This window comes from Salmo salar, chromosome ssa19, assembly GCF_905237065.1.
Source record: "Salmo salar chromosome ssa19, Ssal_v3.1, whole genome shotgun sequence".
Classification (NCBI taxonomy): domain Eukaryota; kingdom Metazoa; phylum Chordata; class Actinopteri; order Salmoniformes; family Salmonidae; genus Salmo; species Salmo salar.
In genome coordinates, this window is record NC_059460.1 from 78056875 (window position 1) to 78077910 (window position 21036).

The 21036-nt window shown below is 41.6% G+C and overlaps 1 protein-coding gene across 3 annotated transcripts; it reads left to right on the forward strand.

Annotated features, from left to right (window-relative positions):
* The first annotated feature begins 16 nt into the window (after positions 1-16).
* Positions 17-12122, forward strand: LOC106579614 (solute carrier family 22 member 17). 3 transcript variants are annotated; one of them, XR_006760806.1, is made up of 11 exons: positions 22-554; positions 1342-1860; positions 4727-4830; positions 5323-5477; positions 6314-6479; positions 6986-7101; positions 7222-7327; positions 7795-8018; positions 9890-10001; positions 10193-10753; positions 11171-12122. XR_006760806.1 is itself a non-coding variant. In XM_014159701.2 (10 exons), the coding sequence occupies exons 2-10, from the start codon at positions 1393-1395 to the stop codon at positions 10467-10469; spliced, it is 1728 nt and encodes a 575-aa protein (XP_014015176.1). In that variant the 5' UTR covers positions 22-554; positions 1342-1392; the 3' UTR covers positions 10470-12122. The 3 variants fall into 3 exon arrangements, 1 of the variants encoding a protein (XP_014015176.1); XR_001322692.2 differs by lacking the exon at positions 11171-12122 and having other exon boundaries at positions 17-554; positions 7795-8035; positions 10193-10471; XM_014159701.2 differs by having other exon boundaries at positions 10193-12122.
* Positions 12123-21036: the final 8914 nt, after the last annotated feature.

A 21036-nucleotide genomic window follows, 5' to 3' on the forward strand; every position in this document is an offset into this window, starting at 1 on the left:
TTCTCACGAGTCTGGAGATCGCTTCTACCAATGCAGTTTTCCATCCCCTCTTTGTCCCAGAGACAGAAATGATCGGTTCGCTTTGTTCAGCCAGCCAGCCAGCAGTTATGTGACCCGTCCCCTTTAAGATGATGTCAGAAATAATCATTTAATATTTAATTTCTTTGTTTCATGTCGGCGGACATAACTTCGGTCGAGCAACAACGTTAGAAATCAGGGACGGTAGAAGTCGAGCATCAACCTTTCTGCCAATACAGCAAAACGGATTGCTGTCTTCTCTGACAGGACTTTAGTTTCCAGTGCTTCATCTAACACTACCCCGGGACAGAAGCCTATATGTCACCGGATGGAATAATAGCCAAAGCCGGCAGAGTGAAGACGCATAGGAAGAGTTAAGGGAATGCGGTGAAATTTCAACTCAATTCGGAACTGTTCCCGGTATCCCCTTCAATGTTTTGGCTTTACCAAAACGGACGTTGGAAAGTGACAATGGGCAATCGTTAACCCAGTGGATTTATTATAATATCCGACGACTATAATAAAACTGGAAAGGGGTACGTCATTCGTTTTGCTGCAACTGTCCCCATGGCACGCAGTCTCTGACAATATTGTATATTTACAAAATAATGTGTTTCGCTGTCTGCCCCGGGCAGATGCGGGCGTGCGTTTGTTTCAGTGACCGATTATGTCACCACCATGTCAGTTATATTCATGTTACAATGTTACACAATAATGTTAGGGATTTTTATTTTCTGGTGCTTTGTGTGTGTTGCTGTGTGTTACCTCTTAAAATATGCGTTCGCTCTTTTCCTTCAATGCAGTACTTTCCCCTGTCTGAAAAACCTATTATGTAACTTCATTCCTTTAGCAGTAGCCCAGTATAATGGACCATGCCCTTATGGCTGATAGTATAGACGTGATAGTATAAAACCTTCCATGATCTTGGGCGATAGGATACAGCTGTACAACGTATTTCTTACACGTGTATAGTCATGCTACAGATAAAAACATGTCTTTTTTTAAATCCAGTAATAGAATGGGTATGTCCACCAATTGAATAATTGGCTAAACATTATGTCATGCGGTTGGTATTGCTCCCTCTAGGCTCTTTTATGGGATTGATTGGAGATATCATTTACCAGGCTTTATGATTAATTAAGTATGCACGATGACAGTTGTAAAACTGACTGTTCAAGTCTGTAGATAAATAAGATCCATTCACTGAGCTATTTCTTCTTATTCTGCAAGTGAACTGTATACTGTAGCTAATAATATATTTTGGAGAAAGTAGTAATGGTGAATCCAAGCTTGTCAATATTTGTGTATGTTTTCCCACCACAGATATTTCCCAGTCCGTCTAAGAAGTGACCACAGCCTCTCTGGACCTCAGTCATGACATCACCTGAGTCCCCCCTCCCCTCCCCTTCCCCCTGTCCGCCTCCCCCTTCCTCCCTCCCCTCCTCTCCCACTCCCTCGTCTCCCACTCCCTCCTCCTCCCTCCCACCTCCCCCCTCCCTGCCTCCCACAGGGGAGGTGATGGTCCTGGCCCTGGGGAGGAAGAAGCAGAGGATGCTCATCGGTCTCTCCATCCTGCCCAATCTCTTCCTGGCCTTCCTTCTCTCCTCGGACGCCCTGCTTACCCTCACCTCACCCCACCACTGCCGCCTCCCGGGACCCTTGCCTGCCGCCCAGATCCTTAACACCACTCTGCCCTGGGAGAAGGGGGGCAGAGTGGGGGACAGCGGGGGGCTGTCTCAGTGCAAGCAGTATATCAACGGTTCCCAGTCCGGGGTGGAAAACTGTGAAGCTGGCTGGGACTACAACGTCACAGAAGGATTGAGGATTAACATTGTTACTGAGGTACCTCAAGGAACTTTGTCGGCTTCATTGTTTTCTTGATTAGTTTGTAATTCGCGGTCTCAGAATCCAAGTGGCTCCTAGTGGAACAGGGAATGATTGTTTAACAATGATATAATGCATTCTTCAGTGAAGTTCTGATACCCTTACATGCACTGTAACAGAAAACTGTAATTTATACAGTAATTTTTGGTATTAGCATTAGTAAAATACTCAGAAATATTTAACTGCAGCATACTGTAAATTCTGGTGTATTATGGGAAAATGTTGTGGGCTGGGTAAGAATGGCTGTATTTCGAATGGTACTGTAATCCACCCAACAGAATACAGTAACGTACCGTATCTTTGGAGTGCCAAAAACCTTTTTGACCAAAAGTGTGTACATGGTATTGTTGTTATTAACATATTAACATATTTAGAGGCGTGCCTTGTAAGAGGCTATATTTGTTGCACCCGTTAGTGAGAATGCTGTACCAATTTAAGTCCTATGTGGTTATAGTGCCCCATCAATTTGTATAGGGGGCATAATTGGAGTGGCAGCAAGTCTTAAACATGAAATGGTTGAGCATTTTAACATGTTCTTTTGGTCTGATTTGCCCTGTAGTCACTGTCATTTTGGAAGCCTTTGTTAAAACCTCTTAAGGATCCGCATCTTTCTTTCAATTTTCGCCTAAAATGACATACCCAAATATAACTGCCTGTAGCTCAGGCCCTGAAGCAAGGATATGCATATTCTTCGTACCATTTGAAAGGAAACACTTTGAAGTTTGTGGAAATGTGAAAGGAATGTAGAAGAATATAACACATTAGATTGGGTAAAATATATATTTTTTTGTATTTTTTTTGTACCATCATCTTTGAAATGCAAGAGAAAGGCCAGCCCAGGTGCAATTTAGATTTTGGCCACTAGATGGCATCAGTGTACGTGCAAAGTTTGACTGATCCAATGAACCATTGCATTTCAGTTCAACATTTTGTATCAAGACTGCCCAAATGTGCCTAATTTGTTTATTAATAACAGTTCAAAACTGTGCACTCTCAAAAAATAGCATGGTATTGTTTCACTGTAATAACTACTGTAAATTAGACAGTGCAGTTAGATTAACAAGAATTGACGCTTTCTGCCAATATCAGATATGTCTATGTCCTGGGAAATTTTCTTGTTACTTACAACCTCATGCTAATCGCATTAGCCTACATTATCTCAACCGTCCCGTGGATGAGACACCGATCCCGAATAAGTTTTAAGGCCTCTAGAAGTGCAAGTGATATAATACCCCACATATTTATAGATATGCTGTAATGTGTATCCCTTGTAATTACATTAAAATACTGTGAAATACAAACCCCTCCCCTCAATGAATTTCATCCATTGATCCATTCATTCCGATTACAGTTGTATTGACTTTTTTCACAGTATAATACAATACATTTTACAGTAGTGTACTGTGTGTCATTACACGGTACTTGCTTTGATACCGTAATTAGATTACAGTAGGTGTACTGTAATATGAAAAAATAAATAAAACTTACTTGCCAATGAGCTGCCAGTAAGTAACTGTCAAATTCACGGCAACGGTAAAAAAACGCTTTCACCATTAACACAGTTTTGATGAAGTAGGCCTATGTTATAAACAGTCACGTAGAGGGAGGTAATGGGAAATGTACAACCAAACTTATCCTGCCTTTCCTCATTTACTGATGTGTGTACTTGTTCTACAATGCCTTATGACGCACCAGGCCTAATGTCTTTGGCAGAACTCTTGACAAATGTCCACCACACCCAATTTTTCCATGGAGGTCTTAAGCTCTCAATCGGCCCGCTGTGGACCGACGCTCTATTTGTTTTGAATTCCAATGCGTGGCGACGCGGGTGGCATACCCAATGCTTCTTCTGTAAACTGTTCTGTGGGCCTGTTGCCCTCTGTGGTTAACTGAACATACACTGGTCTCAAGGAGTCACTCTAACTGAAGAGACAGACTACTGCAGCGGTGTTTCCGTGCACCTATAGACGGCAGGAATATCATTCAGTTACTCTTCATAGACACAAGGCCTGATTCAGTGGTTGGTTTCAGAGTGTATTTTTACCTTGTCATGATCCACCAGTATAACACCACGGTGCTTCTTCAGCAACTTCTCATGGAGGCCAGAAAAGCTCTGATCAGTACACGCCTTTATTCAATAAGGCTTCAGTGGAATACTGAACTAAGCGCCTTTAAGCAGCTGCCTTGTAACACCATGTCAGCCTATATGCTCCTTTGACATGAGGACGTTTACTATAAGAGGGGAAACAATGCAAGGCAAAGCTTTTGGCCAAGGGCATTATAATGCTTTCGAGTCATGTTTATAACCGGTTTGGGCAGTTTGTGAACTTGTTTGTGTGCAGGTTTGGCATTTTTTTATTTTGTCCCAAACCAAGCACCTTATCCGCTATGCTCTCATTTGTGAGGTTACCATACATTGCAGCTATGCCGACCAGTGAGGATGAGTGATAGTATTTGACAGGCTTTTATGCGTCCCTGCATAGGTTCTAATGACATAAGGTATTGTTAGCAGCAGCTTCCTGACTGCCCAAAAACGATGATATCTCTGTAGATAATTATAATCACTTAGCTTTCAACAGTAGAAAATGCAGAGCTCTTCAGATGTAATAACAAAGTCACGCTCAAGTCATTACAAACACTGAAAGGAAATTATTGAAATCACATTTAAATATACTGTAGTTTGGTTGAAATTACTTTCTGTATGATCTGGAAAAATTTCCTATCGATGGAGTGATTGTGCATAACATAAAATGTTTAACTGCCTCTTCCCTTTCTGTATTCTTCTGTTGGTTTCCCACCTCATTGTTTTCCTCTCCTCTCCCAGTGGGATTTGGTGTGTGGTCAGTACTGGCTGGTCCCAGTCGAAGAGGTTTCCTTCATCCTGGGCGTGCTGACAGGATGCCTGGGACTGGGCTTTGCAGCTGACAGGTGAGACGAGCTGAGAAATACAAAGGGTTAGACTGGGAGGAGGAGACCTCTTGAGGATTTAAAGTGAGATGAAGCAAATGTAATTAGCCATCATGATTCAGTTCATTAAGATCATCGAATTATGCTTTCGACGACAGTTTCAGACTCAGGCCTGGGCTGCACTTGAATCCAGACTCAGGCCTGGGCTGCACCTCAATCCAGACTCAGGCCTGGGCTGCACTTGAATCAAGAAATGTGGTTGAATGAACATCGTTTACATATATTTCTAGACTCTAGACTAGATGTCCCTAAAAAAACGATGTATTTACATGGAAACGACCCTGGTTATTTACTGGCTTAATATTGGACTCCATAAACCAGGACTGTTAACTTGGTTTTTAAACCTCTGTTTTTAAGAGGCCTATATCTGGATTTAATTTCCATGAAACCGGCCAGTGCTTATGCACTACTAAAACAGAGCTTTGTATCTTCTCTTCTCTATGTTTTCTTCAGACTGGGCAGGTTGAAGACACTACTCACCTCTCTGACCCTCTCGGTGGTATTTGGCGTGCTCGTGTGCGTCTCTACCGCTCCCCCATTCTTTATTGTCATGCGTTTTTGCCTGGCTGCTGCTAGTGCTGGTGTCTACCTCACGCTTTACATCACACGTGAGTACTCTCAGCTACTGGTGTCATAGTTAGGGCCTTTACATCACATGTAAGTAGTCTCAGCTACTGGTGTCATAGTTAGGGCCTTCACATCACATGTGAGTAGTCTCAGATACTGGTGTCATAGTTAGGGCCTTTACATCACATGTAAGTAGTCTCAGATACTGGTGTCATAGTTAGGGCCTTCACATCACATGTGAGTAGTCTCAGATACTGGTGTCATAGTTAGGGCCTTCACATCACATGTGAGTAGTCTCAGATACTGGTGTCATAGTTAGGGCCTTCACATCACATGTAAGTAGTCTCAGATACTGGTGTCATAGTTAGGGCCTTCACATCACATGTAAGTAGTCTCAGATACTGGTGTCATAGTTAGGGCCTTCACATCACATGTAAGTAGTCTCAGATACTGGTGTCATAGTTAGGGCCATGTGTATTGCGCAGTCATGTGACATATCATGATTTTATTCTGTATTTCAAGCCTTATCCAGAAATGAGAATAACTCCAAAAATGAAAGCAATTTTCTGAGGATGGTGCTGGACCATCTGACATATAGAGAAAAAAGGGACAGTTTGATAAAAAAAGAAAAGTTCAAATCCAGGCATGTCACATGATTGGTCAAAACACAGAGCCATAGTACAAAAAGCTCTAACAATAGCATCAAAAGACTACTACCATGATGACCACTGCTGATCTTTTGAAACCTGACACCACACAGACAATAGCATCTTAAAACTATTTTGAGTATACTTAAAGACCAAACTTGTTTACTAATTGTTCAGCATTGTTGTGTCTGTAATCATTCATTGTTTTGTCTTGTGTGTTTGATTGACAGGTCTTGAACTCTGTGACCCCTCACTACGTCTGCTAGTCACCATGGTGGCAGGACTAACTACAGTTGCTGGGGAGCTGCTGTTGCTGGGTTTTGCTCTGGGTTACCAGTCCTGGAGAGGCTTACTTGGAACTGGGGCTGCACCGCTCTCTCTGTTCCTCACCTATGGGTGAGTGTGTGTGTGTGTGTGTGTGTGTGTGTGTTGGGGGATAGTAGCTTATGGACAATGGAAAGGGGAATATGGTAGTCATTTCATTAAAGACATAAATGCAAACTGACTTGCTGAGAGCATCCCGGCATTGTATTGATTTCAGCCATTAGCTCAAGTCAGAATCCATTAGCATTTGACTTCAAGGTGCAGTGTCCCTCCCACACTCCTCATGACCTTTTATTGCAAATAGTAAATTGAACACAGAGCAAATGAAATATGGACTTTGCAGTTCCAGGGGAGAGAATAGCTTGGTATGGATCCTAGGTTGAAGAACCTAATAATTCCATGTGGAAGCTAACTAGCATCGCTGGTCCCATTATTTAAAATTCTTCCTAAACAGCCCTTAATCAGGAGTTATCACACGGTAATCCCTGGATTCTCATGCCTTATGGCTTAACCGTTGTTTTCTTCAACCTAGAAGGAAGCTAGGAGAAAATGGCATGAAAATGTCTGTTTTGTTTCAGTATTCCAGGGGTATTTCCTGAATCTCCTCGCTGGCTCCTTCTCTCTGAGAGATCAGCTGATCTGAATTCCTTCAGTGAAAGAAGAGACAGAGGGAGGGATGACGAGAGCTTCACAGGTGTGTGGGAACCATTTTGTCTTTTTGTGTGGGTCTTTTCATGAGATTTATGACTTTTATTAGAACAACAATTCTCTGCTGATGCCTCCAGTGTGACTTGTGGTGTTGTCATTATTTCAGAGCTGGACTCCGAGCTATCTCCCTCTACTCGCCCACACCTGTCCTTCCCAGAGCTCGTACACAGCAGGAACATCTGGAAAAACATATGTGTGCTCGGCTTCACCTCGTAAGTCACCTAACTGTGCTGTTTGACGTTTGCCCTCACATGTTTGGTCAGACTTTAATTAGCTGCACACATAGTAATAGTAGTAGGTCTACCAGTAGTAGATATGTAGTGGTGTAATAATGTTATATGATGTACTGTTTTATCTTTTGTTTTATATATAATGTAAGTGCCTTAATGTGTTTGGACCCCAGGAAGAGCAGCTGCTGGCTTGGCAACAGCTAATGGGGATCCCTAATAAATACAATTACAAATACAGTACATGAAAGTTTAACTTCTTTGTGTAACTACACAGTAACTACACCGTTTACTAATAAGATGTAACGACATTTTGGTAACCAAACATAGTAGTATGTATGCAACATATAGTGTAATATAAAGGTTTTACTGGTTGGCACCCATAGGATTCATACAGTAGTTGCCAATCAGACCATGATTCTCCCTCTCCATCTTCTCCTGTTGTCTGTCAGGTTCATTTCCCATGGCATTAGTCACTGTTACAGCTCGTTCCGCGGTGATGTCAGAGGCACTGCCCCCAGCTTCTATTGGACCTATCTACTCTCTGTCTGTGCGGGAGGAGGGGCCTGGCTGTTGTTATGGGCAACCGTGAACAGGTGTGGTCGACGTGGTATCCTGCTCCTCGCCATGACGATGACAGGACTGGCATCTCTGATTCTCCTCGGACTGATGGAGTGTAAGTTGGCGTTCAAGGTAGAATCCTTAGTTACTACACCCATTTTTGGACTTATAAATTAATGATTTATACCCATTGATTCTTTAAGAATATAACTAAAATGCCTCATGAGCTTAATTCAACTGTCATACCCCATCAGAACCCAAAATATAAGCTTGTTTTACTTCAATGTTTGTAAACAAACACTGTATAACCTTAAAACATGGTTAAAACTATAATGTTGATGTCATTGATGGTCAGTCCTTGCATTCATAGCTCTGTCTATGCATTTGAGTGGTTACATTTCTCCAGGCCCATCCCTCAGCTTTTTACCAAAACAAAGATGGGGTTAGGGTTAGCATAATGCTTTGGAGAAAGTAGAAATAGTCCCTTAACCATCAGATATGTTTTCATCCACTAAAACATATAATCCTGTGTCAGTGCTTAACCTTTCTGGTATCAGTGGGACGCTAGCGTCCCACCTCGACAACAGCCAGTGAAATTGCAGGGCGCCAAATTCAAAACAACAGAAATCCCATAATTAAAATTCCTCTAACATACAAGTATTATACACAATTTTATAGATAAACTTCTTGTTAATCCAACCAGTGTCCGATTTCAAAAAGGCTTTACGGCGAAAGCACACCATACGATTATGTTAGGTCAGCGCCTAGCCACAGAAAACCATACAGCCATTTTCCAACCAAGGAGGTGTCACAAAAGTCAGAAATAGCGTTAAAATTAATCACTTACCTTTGATGATCTTCATCTGGTGGCACTCCTAGGACTCCATATTACACAATAAATGTTTGTTTTGTTCGATTATGTCCCTCTTTATGTCCAAAAACCTCAGTTTTGTTGGTGCGTTTAGTTCAGTAATCCATGTCAAACGATGTTTACAATCAATCCTCAGGTTGTTTTTGTCATAAATAATCAATAATATTTCAACCGGACAAAAGCTTTGTCAATAGAGAAACAAGAAAGGCGCGTTCCCGATCACGCGCTGGACTCATGTCTGGAAATTTCCACTGTCCACTCATTGAAAGTGCTGTTTCTCCCTCATTTTTCAGAGTAAAAGCATGAAACAATGCCTAAAGACCGGCCACATGTAGAAGAAGCCATAGAGATTGTGAACTAGGTCCTAAGTCTTTGTATGGTGGATAGGCTTTCAATGGAAAAACAGCCTTTCAAAATAATAGTACTTCCTGGATGGATTTTCCTCAGGTTTTCGCCTGCCATATCAGTTCTGCTATACTCACAGACATTATTTGAACAGTTTTGGAAAATTTAGCGTGTTTTCTATCCAAATCTACTAATTATATGCATATCCTAGCTTCTGGGCCTGAGTAGCAGGCAGTTTAATTTGGGCACGCTTTTCATTCAAAATTCCGAATGCTGCCCCCTACCCCAGTGAAGTTAAGGGCCAAATTCTACCTACCCCTCACCTGGAATACACAAAGTTAGGGGCCAAATTCTACCTACTCCTCACCTGGAATACACAGATTTAGGGGACAAATTCGACCTACTCACCTTGAATACACATAGTTAGGGGACAAATTCGACTTACTCCTCACCTGGAATACACAGTTAGGGACCAAATTCTACCTACTCCTCACCTGGAATACAGAGGGTAAATGTAATTCAGTTCATAGGAGACCACATGCCATGAAGTAGTTACGACTCCATCATTTTCTGAATTGACATTGAATACAGGAAGCACAGGTTATTTTTGCATGGCACCACCTTGTGGCTGAATGGTGGTATATCAGTTCATGAAGGACACTGCCGTGGCAGTAAAGTCAAAGTCGTGTCTCAGTTTCAGATGTAATCGCCAGCCAGTCAGTCTGTGGAGTTCAGTCCTAAGTTAATTCTCCCTCCTATCCTTCTGTCAGATCTCAGTGAGGCGGCCATCACTGTGTTCTCAGTGATGGGTCTCTTCTCCTCCCAGGCGGCTGCCTCTCTCTGTGTCCTCTTCACAGCAGAGATCATGCCCACCATCATCAGGTAAGGACCAGCAACTCATAGACTGTCACACGAGTCTTCCCCATCTAGACTTCTTCCGTATATTAGACGTATTATTCGGCCTAATATTCATATTAATTGGTGTCATTTTTGGCTTGATCCTCATGTTATCTCTCTTCCCTGATCTTTCCTCTTGGAGATCACTAACCTTTGAACTTTTGCCTCTCGTCCAGGGGCATTGGCGTTGGCACGGTGTTGGCCCTGGGCTGTGTGGGTCGGCTCACCTCGCCGCTCATGGACCTGCGCAACCACTATGGCTACTTCCTTCACCACGTGGTGTACTCCTCCCTGGCTCTGCTGGCTGTGCTCTCCATCCTGCTTCTGCCCGAGAGCAAGAGGAAACCACTGCCCCAGACGCTGGCCGACGGGGAGCAGTACCGACGCCCCTCGCTGGGCCGGAGGAGGAGGGACAACGTGCCCCTGCTGGCCACCCCCAACCCAGAGACCTAGCATGTCATAACGCAAGCCCAGAGTGTCAGCAGGTCGCAGAGAGGAAGATGGAGAGGGACAAGAGGGTCAGCTGCCTGCTGAAGATGGTTGTGCAGAGCCAATGAAGGAGGATGGTTGAAGGGACCCCGACCCCCCCTCACCTTTCCCATAAGGCCTGTGTGTCAGGAAAGGGAGCAGATGCTTTCTGCCCATGCTCCCGACTGCCACCATCAGAGAGACCCTTTTGATTTGTGTATTATCTGGCAGAGTATGGCATCACACACAGCTCACGGAGGCAGAGGCAGGTATGTTATGGAAACGGTCCTGTAAATACCTACAACTTAGTTTCTTTAACTTTATGAATGCTAGGTTATCTATTTATAAAAAACAGTAGGAGTTTTGTTTCTGGAACTTTTTGGAAGGGTACTTTGTATTGTGCAAAAGCATCGTACTAAGACAAGATGAGGGCAATTTTGTCTACTGCTCTTAAAGACATTGGGGGAAATTATATTGATTGAAGATTCTTTGAGTAACGTTATACTTGAGGGTAGTTTGGTGAAACTTTGAACTTGCATTAAATAAATACTAATAGGCTCCCTCCTCAAACCCAAGAGTCCTTACAATCAGTTGAATAAAAAAAGATAGAGAAAGTGACATTTAAATGTACTGTAGTTCCTCAGACTTGGTTGGATGTGATGAAATGATATGAATTCAATTTCCAGATGTGACTTGGAGCCAGTACTGTTTATGGGTCATTCATCTTGATCGTCTGGGCTGTCAGACCTGTCTTACTCTGGGCTTCACTGAAGACATGGGGAGCGTGTCTGTGCATTCAGAGCTGAAAACCTTGGGTAGATAGAAATGTATGGTAGAAAATGGACACACATTTATATATTATATCAGTTCTACGCTAAATATTATTGTGGGGAAATGCCCTGAATAGTTTGCAGCATTGAATTATAGCCGCGTCCAGAAACCAGCCCAAGCCCCCACCCCTTAGGCACTGATCTGAAAGGATTGGCTAGGTACAAACAATCCATCCAGCTTATCAGGCGACATGGTGAGGCTATTACGATATTGCTTATACCTTTCTGATCCTTTCAGATCTCCACAAGCATCTTGGCCCTAGGCTAGGGGGTAAGGCCTAAGGGCTGTTTCCAGACCTGGGCTGTTCTCTTTTTAGAATACAGGAACTCACTATAATAGAGTGATGGTGACGTGCATAACAGGCACCTTGTTGCCAGGATTTGGTACTGTATGTCTTATTTGAATCATTCAGGACCTAGCTGTTTGATGTTTTTTTTTTTTACAGGTTTTTGACTTGATCTGTTCCAGAACCTTCTCTGGGCAGAGGTGTGTGTGTGTGTGGGGGGGGGGGGTGATGATGACGACACTGAATGGGGCTTGAAGTTGGAGAGTTAGGAAGGGGAAGGGGAAAAGAGACACCTCCCGCTGCAGGTCATTGGTAGTTTATTTAAAATGCACTAAACAAATCTAATAATAATATGGATATTATTGATGATGATAATAACTATGAATAACTTGACAACAGTAATACGTTGTTAGACATCGCTGTCTCCTTAAGATGATCTATTAAGCAATAACAGCAATGTAATTATGTTAATAACTCTAATAAACTGATTGAATTGAAAATAAAATGTTAAGTAAACAATGGGTTGTTGTGTGTCTTGTCTGTGTTGATGGAGGAAGAGGGTCTTGTCATGATCTTGTATATTGGTTTTAAGATTGTATCATTTACTTTTTGTTACGCACACCTTTCCCCCCAGAAAACAACGTAGAGATTTTTCAAAGTGTTTCTGATAAAGATGGTACGAGCGCCGCAAATCCATTAGGGATGCAAACCAATTATACAAACTCAAACTTTAATCGATGTTTGACAACTCAGACTCGCAACACATGTGGCAAGGACTACAGGCTATCATGGACTACAAAAGCAAATCCAGCTGTGTGGTTCCCACCGAAGCCTCCCTCCCAGACGAGCTGAACACATTCTATGCTTGCTTCGATGCAGACAATATCGAGCCATCCAGGAAGACTCTCGCTGCTCCGGACGACTAGGTGTTTTCACTCTCCCAAGGTTGATGTAAGGAAAACTCTCAAAAGAGTAAATATAGTTCAGCATTCAACACTGTTGTACCCTCCAAGCTTTGTGTCCAAACACTACCCTCTGCAACTGGATCCTGGACTTCCTGACGGGCAGACCACAGGCTGTGCGGATTGGCAACAACACCTCCTCCACAATGACTCTTAACACAGGGGTCCCCCTAGGGGTGTCCTCAGCTGTCTGCTGTACTCCCTGTTCACCCACCACTGTGTGGCTTTGCACAACATCAACTCCATCAAGTTTGCAGATGACACAACGGTTGTAGGCCTGATAATCAACAACAACGAGTCAACCTTTAAGGAAGAGGTAAGTGAACTGGAATTGTGTTGCCAGGACAACAACTTCTCCATCAAAGTCAGCAAAACAAAGGAGTTGATTGTTGTTTTGAGGAAGTAGAGGGAACGCCCCGTTCCACATAAACAGGACTGCAGCAGAGAGTCAGCAGTTTTAAGTTCATCGGCGTCCACATCACCAGTGACTTAACATGGACCAACAACACCACCCCTCTTGTCAAGAGGGCGCAACAACGCCTCTACTTCCTCAGGCGGCTGAAGAAATGTAGCATGCCATCTGGGGTCTACTCCAAATACTATGGCTGCACCATCAAGAGCGTACTGACCAGTTGCATCACGGCCTGGTACAGGAATTGCTCGGTCCACGACCGAAAGGCTCTCCAGCGGGTGGTGAAGACGGCCCAGTACATCACTGGGACCGTGCTCCCATCCAGAGAGTCCCACACACCCCAGCCATGAGCTGTTCATACTCCCTTACTGTTGGGCAGACGGTATTGAAGCTGGAGGTCTGACACCAACAGGCTTAGAGACAGTTTCTATCTACAAGCCATCAGACACACACATCACAACTGCTGCTACCAGACTATTATTTACTATTGCTAATACTGCACAATTTAAACACTTGCCCCCAAATCACCCCTTCCCTGATACATGTGTAAATATAAAATGTGCCTTCCTGTATTATACTTATGCTAAAATGTTTATTCTGTTCTACTGAGCCAATTACTTTATGTTCAAATTGTTATTTTTTATTATTGTTGTTGCATTGTCGAGAAGGAACCCGCAAGTAAGCATTTTGTTGGACAGTGTATACCTATACCATGAGTATCCTGTACATATGACTAATAAAACTTAACTTGAAACAGCAACGTCATTTCAATGTTATTATTTGTCGGACAGGAATGGCAATATCTTATTTACTTCACAAAACATAATTCCCTTTTTATGTACTTTTCCCTCTATGCGTATTTTGACCTTGAAATTAAGCATGAGAATAGTGTGCTGATAAGTTTTGAGCTTACATCCTACTTGGAATTGTAAATTCGGAACTCGGGCCTCTTTCTAGAGCTACGACCTGAAGATCACTGACGTCATCATGAATCAACCTTTTTTTTTCTCTCGGGTTCCCAGTTGTCTTGAAAGCACCATAAATCCAGAGAATGCCAGACTTTGATGACAAAGTTTGATGACAAAATTTGCCCACGAAGGACCACCATGCCACCTGTTCAAGTGAGCACAGCACAGCACAGCAAGGTGAGTCCCAAAATGTACTGTATGCTGCTGCATAAATGATGTAATATTCCAGGGAGAAATGTATACTGTAGCTAAGAAAGTAATACTAAGTGTATGCTGTGTAGTAAGCTGTTAGTAGCCCATGTGCCTCACCCTAATAATTTGGTCTACTTTCACCTCTTAATTTCGCCTACTGATCTGACTTGGTGGTGCACATGTAGCCTATAACCTGTTTTTGACAAATGTAATCATCGAATATTGTAAGAGCTTTCATTGTCTGCTTATATGCCTCCTTTATTTATCCTACGGTTCTGACTTGGTGTACAGGGAGAACACTGTAAGAACGGCCCATGTTCTGAATTCTGTTGCTGTACATTTCAAAAGTGCTGAACAAATAATAATATTGACTACGTCCGTCCTAGCTCGCTCATTAATGTCGTAATCGAAATTCTGGATTGCCTCTTATCTGCTTGTCGTCCCCTTATGGACTGCTGTTGGGACTCTGCTGTTGGGACAGCTTTATCTAGGCCCTAACAGTTTGTGGGCACCATTTGTCACAGTTATAGTGCAATTAATGTATTGTTTAGTGTTGTGTAGTGGCTTTGCTGGCATGCATCCCACATAATTATTATTTTTTGCCCCACCAAGATGTACATGCTAAAATCGCCACTGTATGTAACCATGCCAAACATAACATATCATACTAAATTGAGTGTCTCGGATTTATGTACAGAATAATACGAAATGCTCTGAGACCAGGTTGGCCGTTTTCAAGGGATTGTTAAATAAATGTTAGAACTATTTGGTTATAATATCCTCATCTATTGAGCATAGTCGGAACTACAAATTTCCGATTATTCCATGCAAAACAATTACGCAAATGTATCTCCATCAGAGTTATACAGCAAGTAGCTATATGCTATTCATGATCAGTTGACATTAATTATCATGTAATTTCAGATACGTGAAGCTAAACAAACATCATTTAGTTTGCTTCATCAGAGATTATAGGATTTGGGAAATAGCTTGACATCGGCAAGTCCTCGTCCTGGTAAAGTTGTCGGACTACTGTCATCACCACTATAGATGGCAAGTTTATCCCCTGAAAGTTGGCTTGTTAGCTAACCATACTGACGGTGATCTTTTAGATAGATAGCCAATTTGATGTGATCCATCAAACAATGTAGCCTTATACCATGTCTGTCAGCGGCAATCGTAATTAAACACTCTTAAAAACAATGTTGAAAAGGGGAACATTTTAGCTAACTTAGCTAGGTAGGTCTACATTAGGTTCACTTACCACTATTAGCCAACTGTACAAAGTTTCTACCGGTAGCTTGCAAAGTAAACATCAGCTAACAGTAACGTTACCACTGCAAATGCGCCCTTCTGCTGCTTGATAGGCAGAGCCGACAAAAGATGGGAAATTTAGCAAAACCACTCATAGTTGTCAAGTATAGTTAACTTTTTATATCACTCAAATATCCAATTCATGACGGCCAATATTGAGAGATATCCTGAGGCTACCCCACGTATCTGAAATTACATGATCATTGATGTTTATTTATCACGAATATCATGCAGTTACTTGCTGTATATGATCATTGATGTTTACTCATCACGAATATCATGCAGTTACTTGCTGTATATGATCATTGATGTTTACTCATCACGAATATCATGCAGTTACTTGCTGTATATGATCATTGATGTTTACTCATCACGAATATCATGCAGTTACTTGCTGTATATGATCATTGATGTTTACTCATCACGAATATCATGCAGTTACTTGCTGTATATGATCATTGATGTTTACTCATTACCAATATCATGCAGTTACTTGCTGTATAACTCTGATGTTAGAGCTCAATGTGCGCAATTATTTTGCATGGAATAATCTGAAATGTATAGGTCTGACTAGGCTCTTCAAGGAGTTATGATATTACAACCAAATAGTTAACAATCCCTTGAAAACGGTTTTCGCGGAGATGTGGGTCTCTTTAACCCAGAGCATTCAGTGTTGCCAACTCCTCAGTAAGGAAAGTAGCTATTGGCTGTCCTAAAAGTCGCTAAATGACATCATCACCTAATTTGCATAATTGGCCATGTGCATGTAATTGTGATGGATGCTGTAGGAGAGACAAAAAGTGAGTAAAAAACACCCTAAATATGTTTACAACTACAAATGGACTTTCTTCTGTCACAATTCCAACCCTCCTCCTTTACCCGGGCTTGGGACCGGCAAAAGTGATCCAAAAGAGACACTCTGGCGGAGTAACTTATTTTTTTTATTTTATTTTTTTATTTGTGTTTTTTTTTACATTTACAGTGGCGGCTTCCCGCATGCGCGATTCATTTGCAGTCTGGACGCGGAGGGGTGAACATTTGCTCTGACTGCAGCTGGGAGGGACTGCTGTGCGAGGACTGGGCCGCCTGTGTGTGCTTTGGGACGTGGGTGGGGCCCACGGCAGCACCCGCTGCTCGTTGAGAAGAGTAAGAACGATACGTGCTTTCACGTCAGTCTCCAAAAGTCTCCAGTAACACCAGAAAAAGTCGCTAGATTTGTCACTAGTCGCTTTTTTGAAAATGTGTCGCTAGAGGGGTCTGAATACTCGCTAAATATAGCGACAAAGTCGCTAAATTGGCAACACTGAGAGCACTACATCTCTCAGGAAAAGTGGGGGTTTTGAATGGAGTGGGAGTTTCAAAAGGAACCAATGAGAAACGTGGGTTTCGAAAGGTGCCACTCAAGACGTTGTATAGTTATCGGACGTTAGTCGTGGTCTGCAGAGATGACAGTAAGGAATTTAAGTTATGCCCAAAAAAATATATATTCACTCACTGTGAGCTGTCTTTGTGCGTTACCTATCGGTAGCCATGTATGTAACATTACGTTTTTCGTAAATGTAAATGCTAGCTAACGTTATCTACCCTAATTTAGTCATCAGAGACCGTGGCGTTTCACGAGGCCCACCGCAAGGTTCGAGCAAGCCCCCCTGCTATGCTACACATTTTGACATGAAGCTGAGAGAATATTTTCCAATTTTAAAAGCTAATTTCCTGTAATTCTAAACATTTTGAGCAGGCAAATCGAACGCTCTACACCTTACTGTGACATGTTATTGAAAACGACCTATTACCCCAAATTAATTCAAGATCAGCATCGACATTCCTATTCTCAGCTACTTGTCATTCCCCCAAGTTTCTTCGCTTGTAGTGAATGCTTCTCAGAAAGAGTTTCATTTCCATGACCTGGACAATCAGGCAGGTGGTAGGATTAATCTCTGATAAAACACATATAGTACCTAATCTAGATAAGATATCAATGTACTTCACAAACTGTTCACTTCAATCAGAGAAAGGCACTCAGCAGGAATTTCACTGGGTTATATTTGTACTGAAGGACAAAGGAAGGGAAACAATGTGATGTAAATAAGACAAGAGTTAAGAGTTAAGGTTACACCTCACAAACCATCCAGTTGAGAGACAGCAACAGCTACACCCCCATTATTAAAGACACCTCCTACACATAGTCAGGCACAAAATTATTGGCACCCTCGATAAAGATTGTGGAACGTCCCAGCTAAGGTTACACCTCACAATCCATCAACTTGTGAGACAGCAACAGCTAGGCCTACGCCTCATTATTCTTTACATCCCACATTCTACCTTTGGCATACACACACTATTTTCTATGCAATTCTGTATTATGTAAATTTTGCATTTGATCAGTTTTTCTGTAAACTGTAAGCAATAATGAATAAAATCAAAGTCACTCAAATGCAATAACTGAGGCAGTGGGATTCCTGAGATACCAGCACTAAAAGTGACACCAGTGCTCTTTATAAAGAGAGGGCACTACTCTGAGCACAGTATCTGTCAACACATCGTGATTGCGAAGGAAAGGATTGTTCAGGACATGTTGGATTTCTGCATTCTTCAGGTAACAAAATATAGCCACATTAATTACAAAATACCTTCCCTAATCAGATGGCTAATCATATATTCTTAATAACTTTCAATGAATTGGACAAGTATAAACAATATAGGCCTACACTACTCACAACAATAAAGCATTTTGGACATGTTATTTATTTACTTACACAATCTTTGTGACAGATACATCCCCAAAATGTTAGAGGGTATACTGTAATATCTGTACTGTGTCCACTCACAAAGTACATCTCTCTACTTGGTCAGACAAAGATAAAGCTGATCTGGAAATAAATAAATGAATACAATTCTTTGAATATAATTTCTTTATGACTTAGTTTATTGATGTTGAAATTAGTGAAACCGCACAAATTGCATTGACAAATTAGGATATTATTTAGCACAGATTTTGAATGAATAACCTGCACTTTGAAAAGTCTAAACATAATGTTAAACAAATAACATTGTAGCAGGTTCTGCGTGTATTTACCATATTATGAGGAATTGTGGACTTTCATGGGAGTGTTTGATTATTGGCTTTACTTGCAGACGTGACGTGAATCAGGTCCTATTATTAGCAGGCTCCTCTACAGCAAATAAAAATACTTCTCCACAGCAAGTAGGCTACTCAGAACAAGCTAGGCTGCTCTCGTTAGCCACTGGAGGTAAGGTGCCCTTATCTATACTCAATTGTTTTGAATATTTTAGGATTCTGACATCAGATTACATTTTTTCTCTCAGATTTTATAACATAAATGGAAATGTAGAAGCTGTTATTTTTCTGGCAATAATCAAAAGCAGTTAAATTGAAAATGCTGTGGTGCTTTGATACAGTACTAGGATGAAGCTGAATCTTAACTAGCACTTTAAACAATCCTAAAGGATAAAACCTGCAGCTCCACCACCAGTTGAGGTATGGGGCTGGGGAATTCATCAATTCCGTCAAATTCATTATTTTGACGGTTGTGTGTGTGCACGCGTCTCCTATTGGCTTCACTTCAGTCTGAGCGGTCAATGTAATTATTACCACTGTAAAATTAGCCCAAACCTGGGCTACTTCCCTCCCATGCGTCACTGCAGAAATATCAAAGTGAATTCTCCCGAGTGGCGCAGCGGTCTAAGGCACTGCATCTCAGTGCTTGAGACGTCACTACAGACACCCTGGTTAGATTCCAGGCTGTATCACAACCGGCCGTGATTGGGAGTCCCATAGGGCAGCGCACAATTGGCCCGGGTTTGGCCGGTGTAGGCCGTCATTGTAAATAAGAATTTGTTCTTTCCTAACTTGCCTAGTAAAATAAAAATAATTTTTGTCTTGCCATATTGCTGTACCTTGCCATAACACTGGAGGGACTGTCAAAGCATGAAACAAGTGTCTCAGAAGAGCCCTGCTACCCTTTGAAACACATGACGTCTGTTACAACATAAAGGCCAACTGTTTTAGGTGTGTCAATGTCAATGGGAGGTTTATAATTATAAATGATGGACAACTAACCTAAGCAAGAGGTCATGGCTACATATCTTACTGTATAAAGACACCATACATGTTTTCATTTTGTGGGTCACATCAATGCACAAATATTAATGAGGACATGTAGGCTACTGAAACAGTTTTCTGCTTTATTAATATTTGGAATTTATTACATTACTGTACTGATCAACCAAATATTATTGCAGACGGTAAAATGTTTTATTTACCTGTAATTCAAAATGAGAAAAATAAAAAAATAAACAATTAGCTTACACTTCCGAGCTGACAAGGTAAAAATCTGTCGTTCTGCCCCTGAGCAAGGCATTAAACCCACTGTTCCCCGGGTGCCGAAGACGTGGATGTCAATTAAGGCAGTCCCCCGCACCTCTCTGATTCAGAGGGGTTGGGTTAAATGCAGAAGACACATTTCAGTTGGACAACTGACTAGGTTTCCCACTTTCCCTTTCTTGTTTCCCCCCCCCCCCTACAGTAAGCTGAAAACTGTGTGACCTCCTGAGTACTTCCAATGTTGTCCACTTGGGGAAGGTAGAAAATAAGCTGTACCATTACCCACCTCTTTACTGGCTTCTCATGCCACTACTGGTAACTTATCAGAACTCATGCATTGTGTAAGCATTAAGATAGGGAAAGGGGGATACCCAGCCAGTTGTACAACTGAATGTCTTCAACTGATAACATTCACTATTTTGTATATTGAATTAAAAACACAAACGAGATAACATAAACATTGAAGTGAAAGCATGTAAAATCAAGGCTTTTTTTTCTCAATCTTTGAGACACAGACCATGAAACCCACTCATTCCCTATGAATACATAGGAATCCAACTAACCATGTTTGGGCAATCTGGTAATAGTGTATTAGTTCAACCTGGGAGAAATTATGAACATGACTTGGATCTAACGTACATTAAGCAGTAGACACCATTGTCATATCACATGCAGTAAACTACTCTATTATGCTTCAAGTATCTTAATTCCGTAGGATTAAAACACAATATAGTTTACACTTTATTCTAACTAAAAGCAAAACAATTAGCTATTTTAATTCAATTTTAAATAGTATTTTTAGGAAGTATATTACTTTTCGATGTATACAGTGCCTTCAGAAAGTATTCATACCCTTTGACCTATTTCACATTTTGTTGTGTTACAGCCTGAATTCAAAATGGATTCAATATTTTTTTTCTTCTCACCCATCTACACAGAATACCCCATAATGACTAAGTGAAAACATGTGTTTAGAAATGTTTGCAAATGTATTGAAAATGAAAAATAGAACTATCACCCTTGAGTCAATACTTTGTAGAAGCACCTTTGGCGCCATTTACAGCTTTGAGACATCTTTGGTATGTGTGTATCAGCTTTGCACATCTGGATCGCAGATTTTCTCAAGCTCTGTTAAGTTAGATGGGGAGTGGCGGTAAAAAGCAATCTTCAAGTCTTTCCACAGATTTTCTATGGAATTCAATTCTGGGCTTTGGCTGGGCCACTCAAGGACTTTCTTGTTCT

Excerpts from the sequence above, each read along its gene's own strand:
- LOC106579614 (XM_014159701.2), top strand. The coding sequence starts at position 1,393 with ATGACATCACCTGAGTCCCCCCTCCCCTCCCCTTCCCCCTGTCCGCCT. Across the intron at positions 1,861-4,726 it reads GGATTAACATTGTTACTGAG|TGGGATTTGGTGTGTGGTCA; the intron begins GTACCTCAAGGA and ends CTCCTCTCCCAG. Across the intron at positions 8,019-9,889 it reads TCTCCTCGGACTGATGGAGT|ATCTCAGTGAGGCGGCCATC; the intron begins GTAAGTTGGCGT and ends TCCTTCTGTCAG.